At 39.2% G+C, this 23,539-nt stretch overlaps 1 protein-coding gene across 1 annotated transcript; it reads left to right on the forward strand.

The window, feature by feature from the left end:
- Nucleotides 1–921: 921 nt before the first annotated feature.
- On the forward strand, nt 922–15,045 carry vcam1b (vascular cell adhesion molecule 1b; the record flags this gene model as incomplete). Its single annotated transcript, XM_083671614.1, has 11 exons — nt 922–1,015; nt 1,881–1,952; nt 5,256–5,531; nt 6,219–6,497; nt 6,921–7,181; nt 7,273–7,548; nt 8,705–8,977; nt 9,869–10,180; nt 11,626–11,901; nt 12,443–12,703; nt 14,813–15,045. The coding sequence occupies 11 exons, from the start codon at nt 922–924 to the stop codon at nt 14,971–14,973; spliced, it is 2,541 nt and encodes an 846-aa protein (XP_083527740.1). The 3' UTR covers nt 14,974–15,045.
- Nucleotides 15,046–23,539: the final 8,494 nt, after the last annotated feature.

The following is a 23,539-nucleotide window of genomic DNA, read 5'->3' on the forward strand; positions in this document are numbered from 1 at the left end:
GCTCAGGGAGGTTGTTGGAGAAATTTAACCACTCTCAAATTTAAAGATGGAGCTATGGATGCAAGGACTGACCATCCACAATTACATTTGCAAACCATGTAAAACACGTTTATGTTTTAGGTTCTGGTGGGGTAAGACAGTTAAACTAAACTCATGAGGAATTTATAATAAGTGGCTATATATAATTAATTGAAAAGTAAAAATGTGATGTACCAATTACAGATAGTTCCTTTAAGGATAAAAATAGAAGAGGACCTAGAACCTATGTTGCTTATTTGTTGTTCAATTAGGCACCAGGCCAATTTGTTGACCAGCTGGAAGCACACTGAAATTAGTTGATGTAAAATAATTTGTAAAACATTGTGTTTGAAATGAATATATTCATGTATTTTGTAATATGCAAATAATAAATAAGTGAATAAAAAACTAACTATCTAACTATCTATTTAAGTGCAAAAATGTTGTCCCTTGCAGAAATATTATAACATGAAGTCCCCCTTCCCTCTCTCTCCCTCAAACATGCACAAAGAGGCACAGGTTTCCAACTTGCTATCAATATTTTGATCAGGCTTCCTTCAGGAAAAGTGATTCTGTCGGCAGGCAGGAATTTCCAGTGCAGTCTGTTCAAAGGAATGGGTGGAGAGCTTGCACATTGGTCAAGCTTTATGCCAAGTATAGCAAGGGATAACGTTTTCTAAAATGTTGTTTGTAGTTCATTATTCCCAAAAATGGAAATGAAAACCATACGACTTCTGCAACTGTGTGCCGTCTTTCATGTCACAGATATTTTTTATTTGTGAAATCTATAGCCTACTATTTAAGCAACATAGATGGAATGTATTAATTAATTAGTTTCTTTATTGTTGTTTTGTAGTCTGTAATCAAGTAACCATTTCACCTCCTGGGCAAGAGGTAACTGTGATGGCAGGCTCCTTTTTCCAGTTCACCTGTACTTATGATGGTAGTTGTGAAACTGTGCAGTACAAGTTGACACGAGCCGGTAGGGACTCAGATGGTGAGTTAGCCAATGAGAACACACTGGTATTTCCTAATGTAACGCTTGAAGAGGCGGGCCAGTACACCTGTGAAGTGAAGTGCAATGGCAGTGTGAATTAAAAAAAGGTCAAAATGGTTGTCTATAGTAAGTACAATGAATGCAGCCTGACATGACATAACAATCTTCATGTTTCAATATCTTAAATCATTTGTCATATTTTTACTGTAAAAAGTGTTTGAATTTTTTACTTTAAATGTTTTCTCCTTATGTTTTCCCATCATGTTGAAACCATGTCTCTCTCCATGTTTTGCAGATTTCAGTCGACCTATTTTGACTATACCAGGTGTTTTGACTGAAAATCAGGCTAGCATTGTAACTTGCGGTGTGGATACATTTGAAAGGGTTGACAGTGTTCATGTAAGCTGGTAAAGTGAGCTGCTTAAAAATGTTACACATGAGTGTTTAGATACAGTAAATATGTCGGACACACAGGCTATTATTCTATCAAGGAATCATATCAGGAAGAAACTAACCTGCATAGTGAAAGCAGGAATGTACAATGACACAAAGCAAACCTCTGAAGTTCTAGAAGTAAACTGTGAGTATCAAAAACATGTTTTTATTTATAGTTTATGTCTGCATGCATGAAGCATCAACAACTACAAAGCCATGTAGACTAACCCACAACTGAACCAAAAGTCTTGTTGCCTACTGTGCTCTGGTGATTTGCATCAAATACTTTTTCATGGATTTCACAGAAATACAGTATGTATTTCTGTGTATATAATTAATTATAATTCCATAGTTTCCTTCAGGGCATACTTGGGCAATATTTCTGTGGGGATTTTAGCTTAAACTTAACATGAGTTCTGTGGTACCCCAGATGCACCCAATGTCACTATCAGTGCTTCACAGTCCATGAGGGAAGGAGATGAAGTGAGTATGACCTGCAGAGGTGAGGGCCACCCCAGTCCCTCCATCAATTGGAGGAAAAAAGGGCAGCTCTGGCCACAGAATCTGCGCCAACACTCTAATGGAACCATCACAGGTCTGCTTCACTGCAGCAACCAAGGGATTTATCAGTGTGTGGCCAAAGATGGACCTGGTGGTGCAATGTGAGTAATGCTGTATGTATTTTAACCAGTGCAAACAACAAAGAGGTGCACATCTAAGCCTATGCACGTCATATTTATTCAATATGTCCCAATGTCCAACACTCTATTTCACAGTATCTTGTTTATTTATTTCACCTTTATTTATCCAGGAAGGCCCATTACGGTTGAACAAACAGCAGCCTAAATGGAGAGTTACAGAAGTAAAATACAGTTATTAATTATAATTCCATAGTTTACCTACTTGATTTAACCAATGCAACTTGGGATTCACTTATTTTTGCACCTACACTAATTTCTTTATAATTTAGTTTTTCTACTATACGCATGATTTCCTTTAAACCAACGTATGGAATTGGTAAATATAAACCTGTTATGTCGATAAAAAAGACTGGTTCTGATTAAATAAAGATTCCATGGTAAAAACTAAATGAATTCACTAATTGCACAAGGGGTTCACATACTTTTAAGCAGCACTGTATATTTGATTTCATATTTAGTCAGTCCTTGCATCCATAGCACTGTCTATGAAATTGAGAGTGGTAACAGCCCCATCCCTCAGTTGTTCAGCAAAATAGCGGTTTTGTTGTTGTTTGAATTACAGATTGCACCTTTAAGAAGTCAAGCTTGATATGATGGAAATAATTTCTTCCAGTATGGTATTTGTACATGTTGTCAAGAATAGGTCATTGTTAACCAAAAAGTGTGTGTTTGTTTATCATTAAACACAATGAGTTAACATCCGAGGGTGTACAAATCTTGCAATGCCTCTTGCACAAATTATACTGTACCTGCTGCACCAAAGCAATTTCCTTGTAATCTTTGTTGGTATGGCAATAAAGTCTTGAATCTTGCATCTTGAATATTGTGGGCGGTATTCAGACTTGAGATCTGTGTGCTTAACTTTAGAGTCAAGCATGCTGAGATATTGGTGGCACTAACTGCTAGACCAACCCAAGGCCACAAATGATCCTAATTCAAACGGCAGTCCGCTTTTGAGTATCAACTTGTGGACAAGTGCTTTCAAATCACATTCACCCTTTGTTTTTATAATCAAACCTTTTCTATTGGATAGGCTATACTTTCTGTTTCCTTTTGACACAGGTATTTTCCAATTTCCTGGCCATGGTCTGTTGAGAATAGACAGGACTACTGCCAAATTAAAGTTTGGCCTTAAATAGCCACTGAACGTGTAGGAAGAGCAGAGCACATTCATTTACATAATGGAGATGAGGAAATGTTTTTACGACGATTTATTATAATTATTTATTAAACTTGTCAGGCAAATTCACTTAATTCAAGGGATATTCAACGTTGGATACCCCCTCTACTATGATTTTGAATGACAATAATAGCTCACGAGCACTCCGGGCATCACCCTCTCTTTGTGTCTGTTTCTGTGCACAAATGGCTGATTAATATTCTACACTAGTGCTCTTCGTGCCTGGTCTCAGACCAATGTGCTCTGGAGTAGTTCGGAGTTGGCTGAAGCACAAACAGATTTGGGTGTAGGATAGTGCTCTTCCACACTCTCTGTCCAAAATTTCATTGAAAGAACACAGCAATTCTTATCCAAAAGGACTCTGACCCATGATAGAATAAGTAAAGTCCCACAAACTGAACATGTGTTATGAGTCAGTTTAAAGGGTTATGATTTGTCCTAACAGAGACAGTTCTGGCACTGATATTCATTCTTGTGATTCATCAGCATATGGAGCGGGGGGGTAATTTGACACAAGAGCACCAGTGCTTCTCCTCCCCCCACCCTTGTTTCATATACTCCCTTGTCTGTGGTATCTCTTCCCAATGACAGTGTTTAGCATTTCTGGGAAAAGCTGAGAATCTGGATCTGGAGGGCCAACATAGTTGTATTACATGTAATTTCAGCAGATAAACTGTTCATACTTATACAGGTCGAGCCCATTGAGGACTTAGGACTTTATTAGCACTGTTCAGGACCCTTTACATAAGGTAAAAGAAAAGACTAAATTGTTTCTGAATAGTTTGCGATCAAATTATAAAAAGGGTGAATGAAAAGTGAACTTGTAGGGATATCAAATGGTAAAGAAATAAACCCATAGTAATTTTTGCTGGTAATCTGCCCTAATGCCTAAGATACAAATCTCTATGTTCATCACCGCTCTAACTTCTTCCAGTGTGATCACATGTACTGTACGTCTGTATAGAACACAGTATGCCAGCCGAAGTTCAAAGTGAAGTGATTTCTTTGAGGACTAGGCCTGCATGTGTCAGTCTCACCTGTCCCTCTTCAGAGCTCCAGCTGATAAGCTACAAGTGGCCTCTCCACCTTCAATGGCTCTAACTATGACACTGTATGTTCAGAATAGAGGCCATGCAGATGTGGGAGACGACTACAATATAGAGTGCCGATTCACTGCTGTTATCTCATGGACTATTTTGCGAGGACCATTACTCATAGACACAGTTACATTAGATATATTCAACATATATTGATGTATCTATCATCCTAATAATCATCCTTCTGCAGACAAGCTTGTGGTTAATGGAAACCATTTAGACCAGCAGGGGGCGAGAGAGAGAGAGAGAGAGACCGTGAGACCGTGAGACCAAGCAATGGGAAAAAGAAGCTGAGCCAGGAGTGGGGGAAATTCATCCGTGACCCTCTTGGTATTTCAAGGGGGTGTGTGTTAAATGTATCCTCCTCTCTTACACACACACTGGATGGTATCCCCCTATTCCAAGTTTCAATCCACAGTCTGACCAAACACGTAATTCAGTGCAAGGCTTGACCAAGAAAAGTTAGAGAACTCAAGTTGTTTTAACTGTTATTGTAGCTTATCCAACACAAGAATGTTACTAAACAGAATGGCTCAGACTCTAATATGGATATTGATACTACCAGTAACAGGTAAGCCATAACTCCATTATGAAAAACTCTTCACAATGTGACATGCTTTCTGTTGTCATCCTGCACCCATCCAGAAAAATTAGATGCTTACATTAAATGATTGTGATGGATTTTATTCTTTAATTTATTTTTGGATTTATCCTCCTTTACTGGATATGTTATACAATTGGTTATGTGCTAATACAATTAGTTATGTGCTATTCTAATTCTAATATTCTAATTCAATATTCTAATTCATTCTCATTTTCCATTGAAGGATTTGCATTTGATATAGATCTGAAGCCAAGGAACGCTTTATTCCGAGTTGGTGACAGGCAAGAGTTGAGATGCAGTGTAAAGGATTGCCCTGAAAGGTTTACAATCTCTTGGGGTTTGTTGGAAGATAAGCCCATGTATGCTAAGATACACACCACTGGATCAGAATCATTGGCTATCTTTGATCCAGTAGTGCCAGACCATGAGGACACATTTCTCTGCAAAGTCAGTTGCGGACAAAAGAATAAACAATTGCGTGCAGTTGTTAAAGTCTATGGTGAGTACATTATCCTTGTATATTTTCAATCCATAGTCTGTGAGATTTCCAGTAATTTCAAAGAATGAACTCTACACCCTGATGTGAATGAAATAACTTTCTAGATTGCATAATGAGATCACTACAACTGTCTATCATAACAAAAACAATGAGGACTTACAGCATGTGAAAATGTCATGGGCAGGATTTGCTTTATTGTTTATGTTTATATTGTCGTATTAAATCTTATAACCAAATTATGTTCAGCTCCAAATGTTTAAAAAAACAATGCTACTGTAATGGAATGTTAGGTCTACAGATGCATACAGTTTATTATAGAAATCAAGAAAGCGACTACTATTTGCATATGGAATGGACTACTATTTGTCGTGGAATGCTTCTGCTTAATAGCTCACTTAATTTACTTAATAGACTTAAAAACAGAACATTTCTGAAACAAATAGAATATTAAATGGATTGTTCATCTAATTCCATTACCATTTCGATCAAAAGAGTTAGCAGAGCATTGTCTACATATTAATGCTTAATGTAACTTAAACTATCCTCAGACAAAGTATTGCAGTGATGTTATCGATTGGAAGCGTGACAACATTACTTTCACTACAACCTTTTGAATTCCTACAAGTAGCCCATCAAAACTTTATTTATTGAATGTTTCAGCTTTTCCAAAGGACCCTGTTGTCTCAGGGCAGGACCATCTTTTGTTGGGTCAGAAAAGTACACTGAAATGTGAGGTGTTGGATGCCTATCCAACGGAGCACCTGCACATTGAATGGCTGCAAGGAGAGACTGTCCTGGAAACACATGATGGGGATGTAGACTCTGAGTCCGTTCTGACTACCTACACATTCACTCCTACCCTCGAGGACACAGGAAAGAGAATCACTTGCAGAGCAAAACATGGTCTGGAAGCTGTGCCTTCTGATGAGAAGATAAGGGAAACCACAGTCTCTCTCACAGTGCTATGTAAGTCAGCTGTTGTAAGTTGCTGTAGTTTCCAAGACTGTTCTGTTTACACTGATCGACAATCTGTGACATACAGTATGTGATAGATTACATGACAAAGTTTACATTTTCTCACAAGATATTTCAAGATGACAGTATGGGTCTCATATGAAAAGGTGTGTGCCAGATGAAATTGCCCCATAAGCACTGATATAAGGTCACTTTGACCTTTTACCTTCTATTGGTTAACATTAAGATTGGAGACTAACTAATATTATCTGAGCTGTTTACTTATCCCATTTAGCTATTTATGGCACTGGTCATTCTACTCAGTCTTTTACTGTACATGAAGCGATATAATAAATGCAAAATATTTCACCCAATTTGACACAATGAGTATAATATCATGATCATTTAAAAAAATTATTTTCCTTTTTTCTGCAGATGCACCACAAATGACGCTGATATCTGAGCCGGCTGTTCTAAAAGTTGCTTCAAATCTCACTTTGTTATGCCTTGCTGATGGGAACCCCAAACCAGTGATACAATGGAGGTCCATTAAGCCAGACAGACAGTCTTTTATAGTAGGGGAGAGTGAAGAGCTAGTGGTCAAAGATGTGACACTATTTGATGCTGGTGAATATGAGTGTGTGGCAAGCAACTCCGTCGGAAACCAAACAGCGAGAGTGGACGTCATTGTTTTAGGTGAGCAAGAAACCTTTGATATTGTTGTTTGATATTTATAATGTTGTTTTTATTTTGTTTTGTTTTTTAAATGATTGTTCTCCCTTGCCAGCTCCCCCAACAAACGTCTCCATATTGGTTAGCCCTGCCAGTGAGATAAAGGACGGGGAGCCATTGACCGTTTCCTGCCTCTCGGACAGTGTTTCAGTGGGACGGATGGTGCTGTGGAGAATCTCTGAGAACCAGAAGATGGAGCTTCAGTCCAGCAACGGCTCCTCCACCTCCTTCACCCTCTCCTCTGCTCTCCTGGCAGACTCTGGCGTCTATGAGTGTGAGGCCACCAACGAGCATGGCAGCCAGAAAGTCAGCACCCTGGTCAATATAGAAGGTGAGATTACTGTTTACATTCAATTTACATTAACACTTCATAATAAGCTGTCTTAATGGTGTTTAGTTACTCTAACTTTGGTAACCAGAATAAGTTTACTGACACGGCTGTATGTGGAAAAAGCAGATAAGGTATGTGAAGCACAGAAGGTGTTGTAACACCAAGAAACTGGCCAAATGCTTTTTGATTTAGTTACCAATATAACACACTACAGTGTTCTGATGTGTTCTCATGCGTCTATGAGTCATATGAGTCATAACAGATGTCATAACACTAGCCACGGCTAGCTATTTAAGCCTAAGTGACTAACTGACACACACACTGTGATGTCAACATGTCATAACTGTTTTGATGCATGCAAAATGACATCGTCTTGACACTTGACATTCAGGGACTTAAGATGCCATGACATCTTATGATATTTGTTGACATGCTTATGACAGCAGTTTGATGTTGTTGTGACGTACAGTTCAAATAAAGTGTTACCGTGCAATATAATGTAAATTTCACTTATGATGCTGTGATGGTTGTCCTGATACCCCTCCTGCTGAACTGCTGGTTGCTTCACCTTTCTTAGATGAGTGCCCTCACATTAGGCATGAGGCATGTGCAGGGCATGTTCAAAAAGGGGAATTTGTATCAGTAATGGACCAAAACCCCCAAATCTCTGGGGATCAAATTCAGAGGGCTGAGTTGTGACACTATTAGCTTCCCTTCTGTATAAAAGAGCCCTTCAGTGCTGGCACAGTCAATAATCTGTGCACAGGTATTTGAAAGGCTATGAAATGTGGATTGCTGTTATTTCTACCCTATGCTTGTGCTTCACACTTTCAGGTAAGATAAAAGGAATGGAATACAGGAGCCAATGATTATAACCACCACTAAGATCAAGAACATGATAATAATACTGTCACTTGTCTGTCTGTGCTGTATCTTTCCATTTTTATTGAACTGTACTGTGTTGCAGGGATATGTATTAGAATTTAGTTGAACTGCATTGAGTGAATAGGCTATAACAGAACTTAACTGAACTAAATTCTACAGAATTGAATTGAATGGAGAGGAATTGAATCAAGTCAACCATCCAGAAACAGACTAAATTTAATTGACCCATACTCTACTGAACTGAACTCATATCTCCTTCTGGTCTTCCTAGCTTATCCCCTAGAAGTGGAGCTGGAGCCAAGGGTCACCACGGCCGAGAGAAGCTCCAGTCTGGTGCTCTCCTGTCGAGCCTCTGGTTGTCCTCAGCCAGCCTTCTTCTGGAGGAGCCCATTGGATATGCCCGTCCACAGCCACATACACACCCAGGGCCCCCTCTCGCAGCTCCACCTGGGGCCCCTAGGACTCTTGGATGAGCGAGCCTATACCTGTGAGGCCAAGTGTGGCTCTGTTATTAAGACAAAGCACACAGAAGTGAGGGTGTTCTGTGAGTATACTCATACAGGCTGCTTAGTTTAGTTTAATCATTTAGTTTATTTGATTAACGCATGTACACTCACACACACACACACATACACACACACACAGTTTTACCAGTGTCATACACCTAGTGCAGAAATCCAATGACAGATTGATAGTGTATTCCAGCTCATTTGGTAATGCCTGAAGGACATACATAGTCAGGGTTAGTTTGTTGTTTGTACTAAGGTTGTTGAGGTGGTCAGGGCCCGGTGCATATAAATTCACAGGTTTTGGATGCGATACCATTTCCCTCAGTTATGTTTTGATTATAGTCACTGACTTGGAATGACTCCAGTGACCCTTTGGAGGAGGTTAGATAATCCTCCTCCGCTTATTAAACTAAATTCTTGATCACTCAATAGCATGCTGCACTCCTACACAACATGGACAGAGGTCCAGTTAGCAGTCTAAGGGTCTGGTTCACTGTTGGAGAGATGAGCAAGTGAAGATAAATAAAAGCACTCTGGGGACAATGAAAACATTTCATACATCCAGTATGTGAAAGTCAGAGATTGGCAAATGCATTGTCATTCTGCTGAAAGGGGTCAAATCTCAAAGCTCTCTAGGTCTTTGACCCAGAAAGCCCCATAAGTCAATCCAGAGGGCAATTTCACAAGTTGTGAACCTGAGGTATATTCCATATTATAATTCTCAATGGTTCTCTTGGGAACAGGAGTATTTAAACTTGTTTTAAATCTGTGTCTTAGAAACATGTGTAACATGTTTAAACCTATGTGTCAATGCACATTAAAATATGAACCACACCGGTGTGACTTTGACCTGAAACATCAGATAGCTGACCTCAAATGTACCCGGACTGACACTCCGTTTTCCCCATGTCTCTCTCCTCTTCTAGCTTTCCCCTCTGACCCTATCATCAAGAACCCTGGCCCCTTAGTGGAGGGCGAGAAGGCCATCTTGCACTGTTCCATAGACAACATCTTCCCTGCCAACCATATGAGGATTCTGTGGCTGGACGGGGACACAGAGCTCTTTTCAGAAGTGGGAAAGTACTCCAGTGACCTGCAGAATATGACCTCAACGTTTTCTTACTTGGTGGGATCAGAGGACCAGGGCAAGCACCTCACCTGTAGAGTCAGTCTGGAGATAGACGGAGTCCCCATGAGCCAGAGAGACAGGGAAACAGTGACTGTCCTCGAGCTCCACTGTGAGTGTGTTTTATTTACAGATCTCTAACCTTGTTGAGACCAAGATTTCCTAGTTTGGAAAGCCTGGTGAAATCCTTTGCAGAAAGTAGCTACAAAGGGATGGAAACCCATTTGGAATGAGTGACACTTCAGCATGCATCAAACCCATGAAATACCTAATGCCTTCGTCGACTAGATTTTGTGTATAGATTTTTGTGTGATCTATTTTTTTCTTCAATGTTGCAAACTAGCATTTAGCTAGAACTCTCTGCTAAATAATCCTACCCAGTTGGAAAAGAGTCAAGACGATGCACATAACAACAAGCAATCATCTATGGACATGTGGGGGAGAGTTTTTGAAATTGCAAAAACATTCTTGCTCCGTCCAGGTTCAATCCAAGCCAGATTGGCATATCTAAAATTCTCCAGACCTCCAAAGGAGGCATGAGAACAACAGATCACTAATGGCCAAACTCAAATCATTAATATGAATACCCTTGATTAGCAGTGGTCACACACCTGATTCTACTGATTGTGCTCTAGATCAAAGACTGTGATTAGCAACCCTACCTCCCAAGCTCCCAGAGAAGGTTTTTGCAATTCCAAATAAATTTAGAATTTAGAAAACAAAAACCACACTGGGAATGGAGCTGCTGACATGTGGCATGCCATTAAGCATGGCATGTTACACCCCCTGCCATCCACAAGCCACCTCCTTACAAACTGTTTACATGTTTCTCTGTTGCTGCACTTCTCTCAGCCACTTATGGGTGTTCACTCATAACATACACTCACCGGCGACTTTATTAGGTGCACCTTGCTCTTCTGCATAGGATATTTTCACTGGATATTTTCTCTTTTTCTGACCATTCTCTGTAAACTCTAGAGATGGTTGTGCGTGAAAATCCCAGTAGATCAGCAGTTTCTGAAATACTCAGACCAGCCCGTCTGGCACCAACAACCATGCCATGTTCAAAGTCACTTAAATCACCTTTCTTCCCTATTCTGATGCTCGGTTTGAACTTCAGCAAGTAATCTTGACCATGTCTACATGCCTAAATGCATTGAGTTGCTGCCATGTGATTGGCTGATTAGATATTTGCGTTACCGAGCAGTTGAACAGGTGTACCTAATAAAGTGTATATCACCAAGCAAAAATGTTTGTTGCCAACATCTCAGCTGGGAGTGATTATATTATGATGTCAGTCAGGTGTGTTTGTGCCAGGGTGGAACAAAAGCCTGCACACCCTGCAGCTCTCTAGGACCTGAGCTGTCCACCCCTGACCTTGGTGCTTCGTACTCTGGGAATTTGTAATATTGTACAGATGCATAATTTTACATATTGTACAGTTATTCCAAACATGAGAAAATTCTTAGTGAGGGTTATGAAGACTTATAAGCGTAAGGCATATTGGCCCTTTCTCAAATGCCCTATGAGTGACATATGACTGTGTTTGCCATGCAGATGCCCCACGGAGTACTTCCATCTCAGTGAGCCCAGCCAGTGAGATGAAGGAAGGGGAGCGAGTAACGGTTTCCTGCGTCTCAGACAGTGTTCCAGTGGGATGGATGGTGCTGTGGAGAGTCTCTGAGGACAAGGAGACAGAGCTCCAGTCTAGCAACAGCTCCTCTGCCTCCTTCACCATCTCCTCTACCACACTGGCAGACTCGGGCATCTACCAGTGCCAGGCCTCCAACGAGTACGGCAATGAGCGAGCAAGCACAAATATTAGAGTCAAAGGTGAGGTCCATGCTATAAGTAAGTTGGCTTGTTCCCTAGTTGGCTTGTTCAATTAAGTCACTGTTCCTCCGCCCCCATCTCGTTTTTACTTCTCCTTTTCAGTTCTGAGTTGCCTCTTGTACTCTCATGAGATAGTGTGGCCTTTTCATTGTCATGTGACAGCTGCCAGTATCTAAAAACATGACCTCTGAGTTTTTTGCTGTGCTGTTGTCACATCGTACCAAAATAGAATATGACACCATTGTTAAACACTGCACAGGAATTTTAAGAAGTGCTGTAGCATTGTAGGATTCATTGCTGACCTTATCCCCAATATTCTCATGTTGAATGACATTGTTGTTGTACTAACTTTTGGACTTAGTTACTGTAGTAATGTCCTGTAAAATAGTGTCCTGTAAAATAGTGTCCTGTAAAATAACTATTGGTGTCGTTTTACTGTGTACAACTGTATTTGCGTTATAAATGTTCAGTCTCAAGCCTTTACCCACAGTATTCAAGTGTGTTAAATAATAATAAATATGTCCTGTTTCCTTGTGTTCAGCACCACCAAGAAACACAACAGTTTTTGTGTACCCATCCACTGAGGTACAAGAGGGTCAAAATGTCACCGTCTGCTGCAGCTCTGTCAGTTATCCCCCACCTGCTGTGGTTTTGAGGAAAATGAGCAATGGCACGGAGCTCTACTCCTTGGATGGCACCTTCCTGCTGGTCAACCTCACGCCCAATGATACAGGCCTGTACCAGGTGAACGTCACCAACGACCTGGGTTACGAGACAGAGATCTTCACTATCAACGTCATGGGTGAGTGAGAGAGAGGTTGGGTTTTAGGGCAATGATGGCCTATTCCCTCATATACAGTCATGAGAAAAAATTAGGACACCCTATGAAAACCTTTGTCTTCTTCAACATATTCAAACATATGGACATTTGATATTCATTTGAACAATATTGAAAAATTGAGGTAATATAACTAAACAAATACAACTGAAACAAATTATTTAAAAAATGATTGGTAAAATGTAATTAATAGAAATGCAATCTTCTTGTGAGGAAAAAGTTAGGACACCCCCACATTTAGTTCCACTTAAAATGCCTAAAATTATAATAAAGAGCACCACATCAGGTGCAAATGATTAGAACATCGTTACAGAGGATTTTGGAGGAGCCTGTCCTATTTAAGCCTCAGATATTTAGTTTGGTTTGCTCTTGATTGTTGAAGTGAGTTGCATCACCATGGCGAGATCAAAAGAGCTCTCTGAGGCCTTCAGAAGAAAAATTGTAGATGCATATGAGTCTGGGAAGGGATATAAAAAGATCTCCAAACTATTCGAAATTGGCCATTCCACTGTCCGGAAAATAATTTACAAGTGGAGAACATTTAAAACCACCACCAACATGGCCAGGTCAGGCCGCCCAAGCAAGTTCAGCATAAGAGCTGACCGAAAGATGCTTGAAGAAGTCTCCAACAATCCCAGAATGTCATCACGAGACCTACAGGTATCTCTTGCCACAATTGATGTCAAAGTACATGCATCCACCATAAGAAAGAGACTGAACAAGTTTGCATTACATGGGAGGTGTGCAAGGAGGAAACCCCTGCTGTCAAAAAAAAACATCAGGGCAAGACTAAAGTTTGCCAGAGAACACCTAGAGAAAGACCAGAACTTCTGGAACAATGTGCTTTGGACAGATGAATCCAAAGTTGAACTATTTGGGCACAGTAAGAGTAGACATGTTTGGCGCAAAACCAAGACAGCATTTGAGAACAAGAACCTCATACCAACTGTGAAGCATGGGGGTGGAAATGTCATGGTTTGGGGCTGCTTTTCTGCAGCAGGGCCTGGTCAGCTCACCATCATAGAATCCACTATGAATTTTGTATTGTATCAGAGGGTGCTTGAGGAAAATGTGAGACCATCTGTTCGAAAGTTGAAGCTGAAGCAGATGTGGACCATGCAACATGACAATGACCCAAAACATTTCAGTAAATCTACCAAGGAATGGCTCAAGAAAAATAAATTCAGAGTTCTGGAATGGTCAAGTCAAAGCCCGGATTTTAATCTTATTGAGATGCTGTGGATTGATTTGAAACTGGCTGTGCATGCAAGACACCCCTCGAACATCACACAGCTGAAAGAATTCTGCAAGGAGGAGTGGGAAAAACATTCTCCCAATTGATGTCAGAGACCTGTAGACAATTATAAGAAACGTCTAATTGAGGTTATTTCAGCCAAGGGGGGCAATACTAGCTATTAGGGCATAGGGTGTCCTAACTTTTTCCTCAGTAGGAATTGGCATTATTGTTAATTTTTCGTTAAATAAATGATTACAAAGTTACATTTTCATAGTTTTTTGTTCAATTACATCCCCTTTATCTATAGACATTGTTAGAAAGAAGATAACATATTGATATGTCCATATTTTTAAGAGAATAACTTAATATTTTGGGGGGTGTCCTAACTTTTTCTCATGACTGTAGTGCCCTTGGCCAAAGGTAATGCTCTATAGATATGTAGTAGAGTCCCATTTGAGATGCAGCCTTTGTTCTTTAGTTGGGAAAGTTGTAATTTAGATTTTAGACAGGAAGAGAGGGATTTATTTAACTTCAGTGCAAATGTACATAATTCACATTACAACCAGATTAAAGAAACAATTTAATTCTGCAACTCTATTTCAAAGTTGAGGTACAGAAGAACAGAGATAATGTAGCTCCATTCCCTCAAAACAAACAACTGTGGAATTTGAAAACAGCAAAGCTTGTAAAAATGGGTTCTGTCCACAGAAAACAAACAATAGAGTAATTTGAGAGGTCTCTCAAGCTGTAAAAACAGGAAACGCAATAATACGTTTTTTTTTCAAGAGTCTGCTCTGTCTTCACTGCTCTCTGTTGTTCCTCTCTCTCACCTTCAGAGAAGCGCTCCAGTTCTCCACCTAGCTTCAACGACATTGTCATTCCTGCCATCTGCCTGGGCATCATGGCGACCACTGCGGGCCTGGTGTTAGACTACCTAAGAAGAGCCAGGAGGAAGGGCTTCTATGAGCTGGCCAAGTGTGTGCCTAGCACTGCATAGAGTCAAACCTGTGGCCAGGGCAGCCAACACAGGTTGCTGACATGCACATGAACATGTTCTGTATATACAAAATGATTTAGATGCCCCTGGTATAGACAATGTACCAGATGCCCCTGGTATATACCAATGGTTTAAGACTTCAAAAATACTTTATTACAGGCAGTGTCTGCCAAAGGAGGAGAGCAAGGGGAGACAAGCACTGGTGGGGTAGGGTTATTTGTGTGTGTGTGTGTGTGTGTGTGTGTGTGTGTGTGTGTGTGTGTGTGTGTGTGTGTGTGTGTGTGTGTGTGTGTGTGTGTGTGTGTGTGTGTATGTGTGCGCGTGCGTTGCGTGCGTTGCGTGCGTTGCGTGCGTGCATCTGCAATCTGTTAACGGATAGACGGATGTGTTCATCATGCGTCTGTATTAATGTGCTCTTAGAGTGTGTGTGTGTAGCAGTAACTAGTAAACATGTTTGTTTTAACATACCATTTGGTCCTAATTACAATTGCAAATAAACAGATAGAATCCAGGGATTTACAACTTAATGAGCTGTCTGGACTCTTAAAAGGAATAGAGGTGTACATAAAGTATGTTTATGTTTGTACAGAAAATGTGTGGGTGTGTACATAGACACTGTATAAAGTATGTTTAGCATTTTTTGGCAGCTCTTATTAAAACCATTGCTGTTTGTGTCACAACAATGAAATATGTTACTTTTGTGAAAACTAATCACAGTTTGTCACTAGCAGTGATAAAGATGTATTACCACATGTTAATTTAATGCAGTGTTGGATTTTGATCAGTGAACCTTGCTATGCCTATATTACTGTGTGTCATACGCAACAGAGTGGTTTCACAAGGAATAAAATCTGTTTTGTGGTGCTGTAATACAGTATGCAAACAAGGCAAGATATATTTTCCTCTTACTGTCGTTAGGCTGTTACACATTGATAATATATAGCCATAGGACTTACTACAGCTCTAAAAATAGTCTACATTCATTAAAGTTGTTTACAGAGAAAAGAATTTGATATGTCAGTGTGGGGTACTTTTATCCTGCACTATTTGCTTAATTGCTGTGGGGGAAGGAGAGTCAGTTTGGTACGTGTTTACTGTCTACAGAAGCAGTCTTTTAATTATTATTTTTTATTTTTATTTTTGTTTCAAAATCTGTATACAAGTTTTTGTTTCATGATTGCTTGACTTCTCTATTGTATGCTGTGATATGTTTTTTCCCATGTGTGTGAATTGCAATTTGAAGAGATGTTTATCATAAATAAATATTTATTTACAAAACTAGAAGTAGTTAATAAGGGCATCAGAGTTCGAGTTCTCCCCTTTGCATTGTGGAAAGTCAGGGAAAGTTTCTTATAACTATTTTAGGTAAGTGAAAGTTTCGAACAATCATTGGGGCTTTCACATGAGTCAAACATTCAGCATGAGACAGTAAGTCAACTTTCACTTTCAGTTGCTGCTCTTCTGGGACTTGATAACAACCCTTTGAATAAAACCTTCCCGCTTCTCTGAAATCACACAATTCAAGGTTTGGATAGAGAGGGAATGGGATGGGCCAATAGAAGATTGGACATTCAAGTCAGCAGCAGATCAATATTATGTTTGCATTATGCATTCTGTCTCTGAGGAAACTGTGATATTTGAAAATTGGTGTGTCTGAACCAAGTGTAGTATAGACCACACCTTACAGCAAAATGTATTATGGTATGTTGTTTGTTACAACAGGGTACAGTGTCTGATATTCTCTATACAACAGTCAAACCATAAATAGATTATCAAAAGCTCCAAGTGGCTTAAGAAGGGGTACAGATCTTTATAGAGTCACACTGGTTGGATCATTGGGTTTCAACATCATTAGAGTCCACAGAAGAAACATGTCCTCTCTTTAAAGTTTTTTGGTAGACTTGCTTCAGCAAGTCCAACGATAGTTATTTGTCATATTTATTATTAATAGTATTTATTATTACTAAACTAACTTTTTCCACGACCAAAATAAGACTTTGCAAGCCCACAAAGTTTCTTCTGTAACTTATTTTTCCATTTTCATTATGATGACCGTTAAATGTCCTGCATCAAAAGCATATTGAGCCCCCAACATGGATAGTCTTCTTCAATTGTGATTAATAGGGCAGACAAATTAGTGAAAAAGCTCTGGTTTAACAAGCCTGTATCATGTTCTCTGCTCTTAGTTCAGCTCATTGTCTATTGATTCTTTTCCTTCCTTCTATAATGGGCAGTTGTCATGGAAACAGTCCTGATGCCTGGCTTCAGATGGGAAGAAGGGTGTTGGGGTTTTTAATACCCAGAGGACAAAGATGTGAGAGAGCAGAGGAGGTGCAAATGGAACATTGTGGTCTTGGTAAACCAGGAGATAAGGTTTCTCCAGGTCACTGCTGTCTTCTCTGTTGCCAAATTTAGAGAGGCCCGGCCACAATGTTAGGTGTGAGATGAGCTGCAACCCCATGTGCAATTCATGGATGGAAAGAGAATAGGTTAGAAATTAAATTCTGTTCCTGTTGTAGAACCAGCAATGCCCTTCTCTGCAATCCTCATATCTAAGGTCTATTGTGTTGACAGAGTAGGAAGACTGCTCTAGAAATCCTGTTTTATAAAAGGTTTGTGTCACATTGTCTGTATTTTAATTGGCTGTGGATACAAACCACCCATTTCCCCCATAATAAAAAGTTAATAAAAGGGAAAAGCACAATAAACAAGAGACAGAGACCACTTATTAAACTGTGCTGTTTAATGCCAGCCATTCAATCAACTGAAAAAATATCTCTTGACAGATTTACAGAACATTGCAATCAGCATTACTCAGATTATGTAATAACACAATTAATTAATGAATTAAACACTTCAAATACAAATACAGTGATGATACTGAATGTGTTTTACCTGTAGACCTACGCATGTTGACAAAAATAATGGTCAGGCATTGCTTTATATATTAGCAAATAAATGCTAGCCTCTAATAAATTGTCATTTGTCCTCCTTTGAAACACTTACCAGTGCTCGTTTGAATACATTGCAGCCATATGTATATATTGCATGTTCTGTGGCTAAAATCTAATAATCATATTATTAATTATATGTGCAGAATTGTCCTCCATGATAATGTTGGTTTTGTGCCACTCATCACCTATAATTGTTTCTGTCTAAAAGAACAGGAGTTGGGGAATGTACTTACTATACAGTAATTAATATACTGTATGCTTTGTCTGGGTGAACATGTTATTCTGAGCATGCTCAAGAAACCTTATGGAGTACAGTACATGGTGAGGCACATGAGCTGGTCTCTTGCTTCACTGCCCCATAACTTGGTGGTAAGGGGAATGAATTTGACAACCTTTGAGGTTTTAGCCAAAACATCTCGGGAAACTAATGGGGGATAACAATTTGTGAAGTGCTTTTCAGCAGAGCATTCCTGTGAGGGCCTTGAGTTGTAGCCTTGCTCTGGACTTCAATGACCTTTGACCTTGTTGTGAAAAAGTTATGTAAGACTAAGGGATGTTCTTCAGAGAGGGAACATCTTTCGTTCCAGTGATTTGTGCTGGGTCTTGTCATATTTAATCGTCCAGAGCTGTTGGTATTTCCTGGTCAGCAGAGCACGGGGGGACAAGTTTTTGTTTTTTGATGAGACAGATTCCGGCTGCTGCCCCGGGTTTGAGCAGTTTGTTTGATTACTATGTCAACAATAATACTATATTTATGGAGCCAGACCCCCTGGTTCAGCAGATGTTAGCTGAGCGGGGTCTTTTCGTATGGAGGACTCAGACACAATGATTATCTGAGAAACATATCTGCATTGCCAACAATTTTTGTTTTACTATGTGTTAGGTTCATTAACACAGCACGGTATTACAGCACGGTATTTACAGCACGGTATTAAGCAGGTACTTACTTAGAAAAGTACTGGGTAAAGCAGTTTACCTGATAATTGCATATTAATACATTTAACTGTTTTTTTTAAGATTCACTGACTCAAGCACCACTATAGCATATGCCATTTTGTACTAGGTAGTTACCAACTGTGCTGAATTTATTGAGGTAAGTACAAGAAAGTACTCCTTGTTGCCATATAGTTACAACCTGATTTTCAAAGCTGGAATGTGCTTTGTGAGAATTGCACTAGTGGTTTAATAAATCAATTTTGTTTAGCCTCTGGAGGACAGGTAGCATGGGGAATTAAGTTCTTTTCACATTTAGAAATTCTTAAAATAATTCAGGTTGGTTTTACACAAGCTAAAAGCTTAAGGTACTTCAAAATCGAAGTTTGCCATTTTCAAGTCCCACACAATTGGTTGTCTAGATTCACCTGTATGCCTCAATTTTCAAAGGAAAATATTAAGTATGAATTATATCAGGAAATTATTTGCTGCTGATCTTATCCATTCATTTGGGATTGTAGATGTAGGTATACAGCTGTGCACAACAGATGGTGAGGGACTTATCTTGATATTAGACTACTTTTGAGATCTGAAAAAAGTACATTAAAACATTTAAGTCTTGGTTTTACTTTAGGGTGCTTTTATTATATTTACTTCTTTTATACTGTATGTTTCTATTTTATTATATTGGTCTCTACAGTCAACAATTGATCTGTTTTTTTTTTTATTAGAATGTTTAAGGCTGTTAGACCTTTATATTTGACCTCTGTGCATTATCTGTTTGTTTTGATCTCCCTTCATCTTGATTTATTTTCCTTTTTTTCGTGAAGCGCATTGTATTGCATTCATAATGTGCGACTGCATGTCTGACAATAGATAGATAGATAGATAGATAGATAGATAGATAGATAAGTACTAATATGTCTGAGGTGAACAATCTAAGGGAAGTAGAGTATTTATCTTTCCAAATGACCTGGGCATTTACACTCACTGGCCACTTTATTAGGTACACCTTGCTAGTACTGGGTTGGACCCCCTTTTGTAGCCCATCTGCTTCAAGGTTCGACGTGTTGTGCATTCAGAGATGGTCTTCTGCATACCTTGGTTGTAACAAGTGGTTATTTGAGTTACTGTTGCCATTCTATCATCTCGAACCAGTCTGGCCATTCTCCTCTGACCTCTGGCATCAACAAGGCATTTTCGCCCAGAGAACTGCCGCTCACTGGATATTTTCTCTTTTTCGGACCATTCTCTGTGAACTCTAGAGATGGTTGTGCATGAAAATCCCAGTCGATCAGCAGTTTCTGAAATACTCAGACCAGCCCGTCTGGCACCAACAACCATGCCACGTTCAAAGTCACTTAAATCACCTTTTTTCCCCATTCTGATGCTCGGTTTGAACTTCAGCAGGTCATCTTGACCATGTCTAAATGCCTAAATGCATTGAGTTGCTGCCATGTGATTGGCTGATTAGATATTTGTGTTACCGAGCAGTTGAACAGGTGTACCTAATAAAGTGGCCGGTGAGTGTATGTTCCCTGTCTTTCCCAGTTCCCTAAGGCCTTCCCAGAGCTTGCTGACCTGCTTAAGAACTTCATGTTTGAAGTTCCTCATGAAAATCAATGAGGGAAGTGAGGGTTTGCATCTCTGAATAAGGACTTGGCCAGGATACAAAGGCTGAGTGTGATGTGCTACAAGAGTATGTACAGTATAGAAAAGTTATGCCTGCTTTCCTGTTGTCTAATGCAGATAGGTTGATTTAAGGGCTATCTTGGGTGGAAGTGAGCCTTAACGGAAGTACCAGCTTGACCCTTTGAATGGATACTTGGCCTTATCATGTGTCTGCCATGGTTAAAGTGGATAGTTGTAGTGTTGATTTGAATACTTGGCAAATCTTGCTGCTTACTTAAGCATAAATGTGTAGTGTACTTTGTGTTCTTTGTTCTTGAACAGCAACAGGCATTATTTGTGATGACCTCAGAATCTCTCGTAGACGTTAGTCCCTGGGAAATTAACATCAATCTTAAATATACTATAAAAGTATACTATAAAACAGCTCTAACCATTCATCTCTAGGACGACCGTCTCAAATTTTAAATATTTTGTCCAAAGCATAACAACAGATTTAATCAGAAAAATATTTATATTACTGCGTCAGACAATGTTGAGTGAGACTGAGTTATACATTGTTAAGAGCAGTGCTATTTTCGCCTTCTGGAATGGAGGAGGCTTGCTTATGGTCTTTAATTAGAAATGGATGTGTGCAAAGAAACCTGGGCTTGCTTACACTCTGACCCAGTGTCCCGTTGCTGGAAAACTGCCGAACTAAACACTGTGTGGAGAATTCAAAAGAACTGTGCAATGGTGTTCTGCTAAAAACATCAGATCTAGTCCATTTGTCAACTGGGTTGAGTCCAGCTGATTCAAAATAATTTGTGGTAGATTTTCTATGCATTTGCACTAGACTAGTAGTTTATTTTGGTTTTGGGGTGGGTCTGTGTTGAAGATAAAATATGTGGAGGAAGCATGTTCATACTAATACTGAATTGTTATGTGCTATGTGAATCTCCAATAAAATATGATGAAACAATAAAAATAAATAAACGTGTTCAAATTATTCATTAGTGCACCAATCCCACTAAGACAACCATTTTCCCTATAAAGTACTTTAGCAATCGACTTTAATGATAATGAGATGGTAATGGGGATTTATTTTTCTTTCTTTTTTCTTTTCTTTCTTTCTTTCTTTTTTTTTTAACCTTAATATGTGTTGGAGAGGCTGTATGTGTTAATGGGTCTAAGAAGTAACTCTGGTAAGTGTATGGACAAGAGAGTTTTTTCCTCATTTGGATCAACAGAAACAGTTACCATGGGAACATTTTCACTTTTATGTTGCATAAGTACAGTTTTTTTATGCTATTTAATATGCAGCACTCCCCATTCAGTTTTCCATTACCTTAGCTTGTTGGTTCATTATCTCAGTATTGAACAGCTCTTACTTTTGTGCAGTAAGTGTCTCTTTATCACGAATATGTTCCACCTTCCTCCCATTTCTTCTCTTTTCTCTCCCCAGTGGACAGACAAAAAGACTGAATTCATTAATTATTTAACCATCACTCTTAAATTGAATAATACTGATAGAATGGTATTGTTGGCATGGAGATTTGGTTGGTGTGAAAGATAGAGAGGACCATCATTGGATCTTTCTGTGAACACAGGATGTTGGCTGTCGAAGTGCCAAACTTGAATTTAAGGTTATTTCCCAGAACTCCCTGGTTGTTATGTGGAATTTTGCGGTTTTTTCTTCTAATGAAATCCAGAGGATTAGGAAATGGTTCAGTGTCTATCGTGTGGTTCACAGTTCAAGACACCATACACTCATCATCAGTTGCATAACCTAAAGCTTGTTATATTCAAGTTGGGTGCTGGGAAATCAAGCTATCCTACATTGAGCAGCACCCTATTATCCTCACATTCAGTTATGAATCTGCTGAACAATAGAACAACATAGAAATCTGTCTTTTGGTCCTTGCAGTGCTTATCTATATTCTAAAAGCCTACATTAGTATTTTCAGTCATTTACTTAGATAGAGTGATGAAGGTGATATTATCTATTGACTATTATTAGTGATGATGTAGCTATGGGCAAGATAGTGTTTTCATTGTAGCTGTAAGATGATCTGATTCTCACATTTGATTCTCAGACTGTAGACTGAAACCAATTCTATTGTTCAATGGCAATGCCCTCCTCATACATGAGGCATGCTTCAAAATAGCCACCTGGCTTGTTTATACAGAGCTTGGGGGACATCTTCTGGTCAAAAAAGAGAAATGCACTACAGTAAGTTCCCTTTGCTTCCCTCTACCCTTTCAAAAACACTACTTTTGACACAAAAACAATTTGTATTCTAATTAAACACTTAACATTTGTATCTGAGTGGGATGAGGTGTGGTGGAAAGGCTGAGGATGTAGAGAGGGAAGTAAGAATGAGCCTAGTAATGGTCTTACTTTGGGGGAGAGTGGTAGTGGTCAACTATTAGTTGAACTACATTTTGCTGTATCTTGGTGGTAGTTGAACTAAATTCAAATCTTAATAGTTTTTTCAGTAGTTAACTACTTTTTTGCCATGTAGCAGTGTTGTGAGGTACTGTAACTACTTACTACTTTTCCCCCCCAAAACAATAAACTAACTATTATTCCAGCCCTTGAACTTAAAATGTGCCTACTATTTATTCCCTGACTGCTTCTCGTCTCCCCACTTTGCTCCACCTCACCTGTTTTTATTTTTCTCAGTGATTTAAGAGCGTTTCGGTTGTTCAGTTTCTGTCATACTGACTAGTCATCTTTCAATAACTGGCTGTCGTGTGTTTGACGACGTAATTTCGATGTAGTGAACTACTTTTTCAAAGTAGCTTAAGTTTGACAAACTATATTTCTCTCAAGGGTAGCTTTAGTGGAGTTCCACTTCTTCCCTTGTTACGTAATTGGTCATTCAGTTAAATACCTTTTTACAGTAAAAGAAGTCTTCGGACTTCTTTTACTGGAAAATAAAATATTGTAGAGAGACTTTATGTCCCATTATTGATTAGGATATAGTATCCAATAACATCCGTTCGCTATTTTGTTTTCATGTGAATTGGATACGAGACAAGCTGGCAATGCAAGTTTGGCCTAGTGA

The sequence above is a fragment of the Argentina silus genome (genome assembly GCF_951799395.1).
Source record: "Argentina silus genome assembly, chromosome: 6".
Classification (NCBI taxonomy): domain Eukaryota; kingdom Metazoa; phylum Chordata; class Actinopteri; order Argentiniformes; family Argentinidae; genus Argentina; species Argentina silus.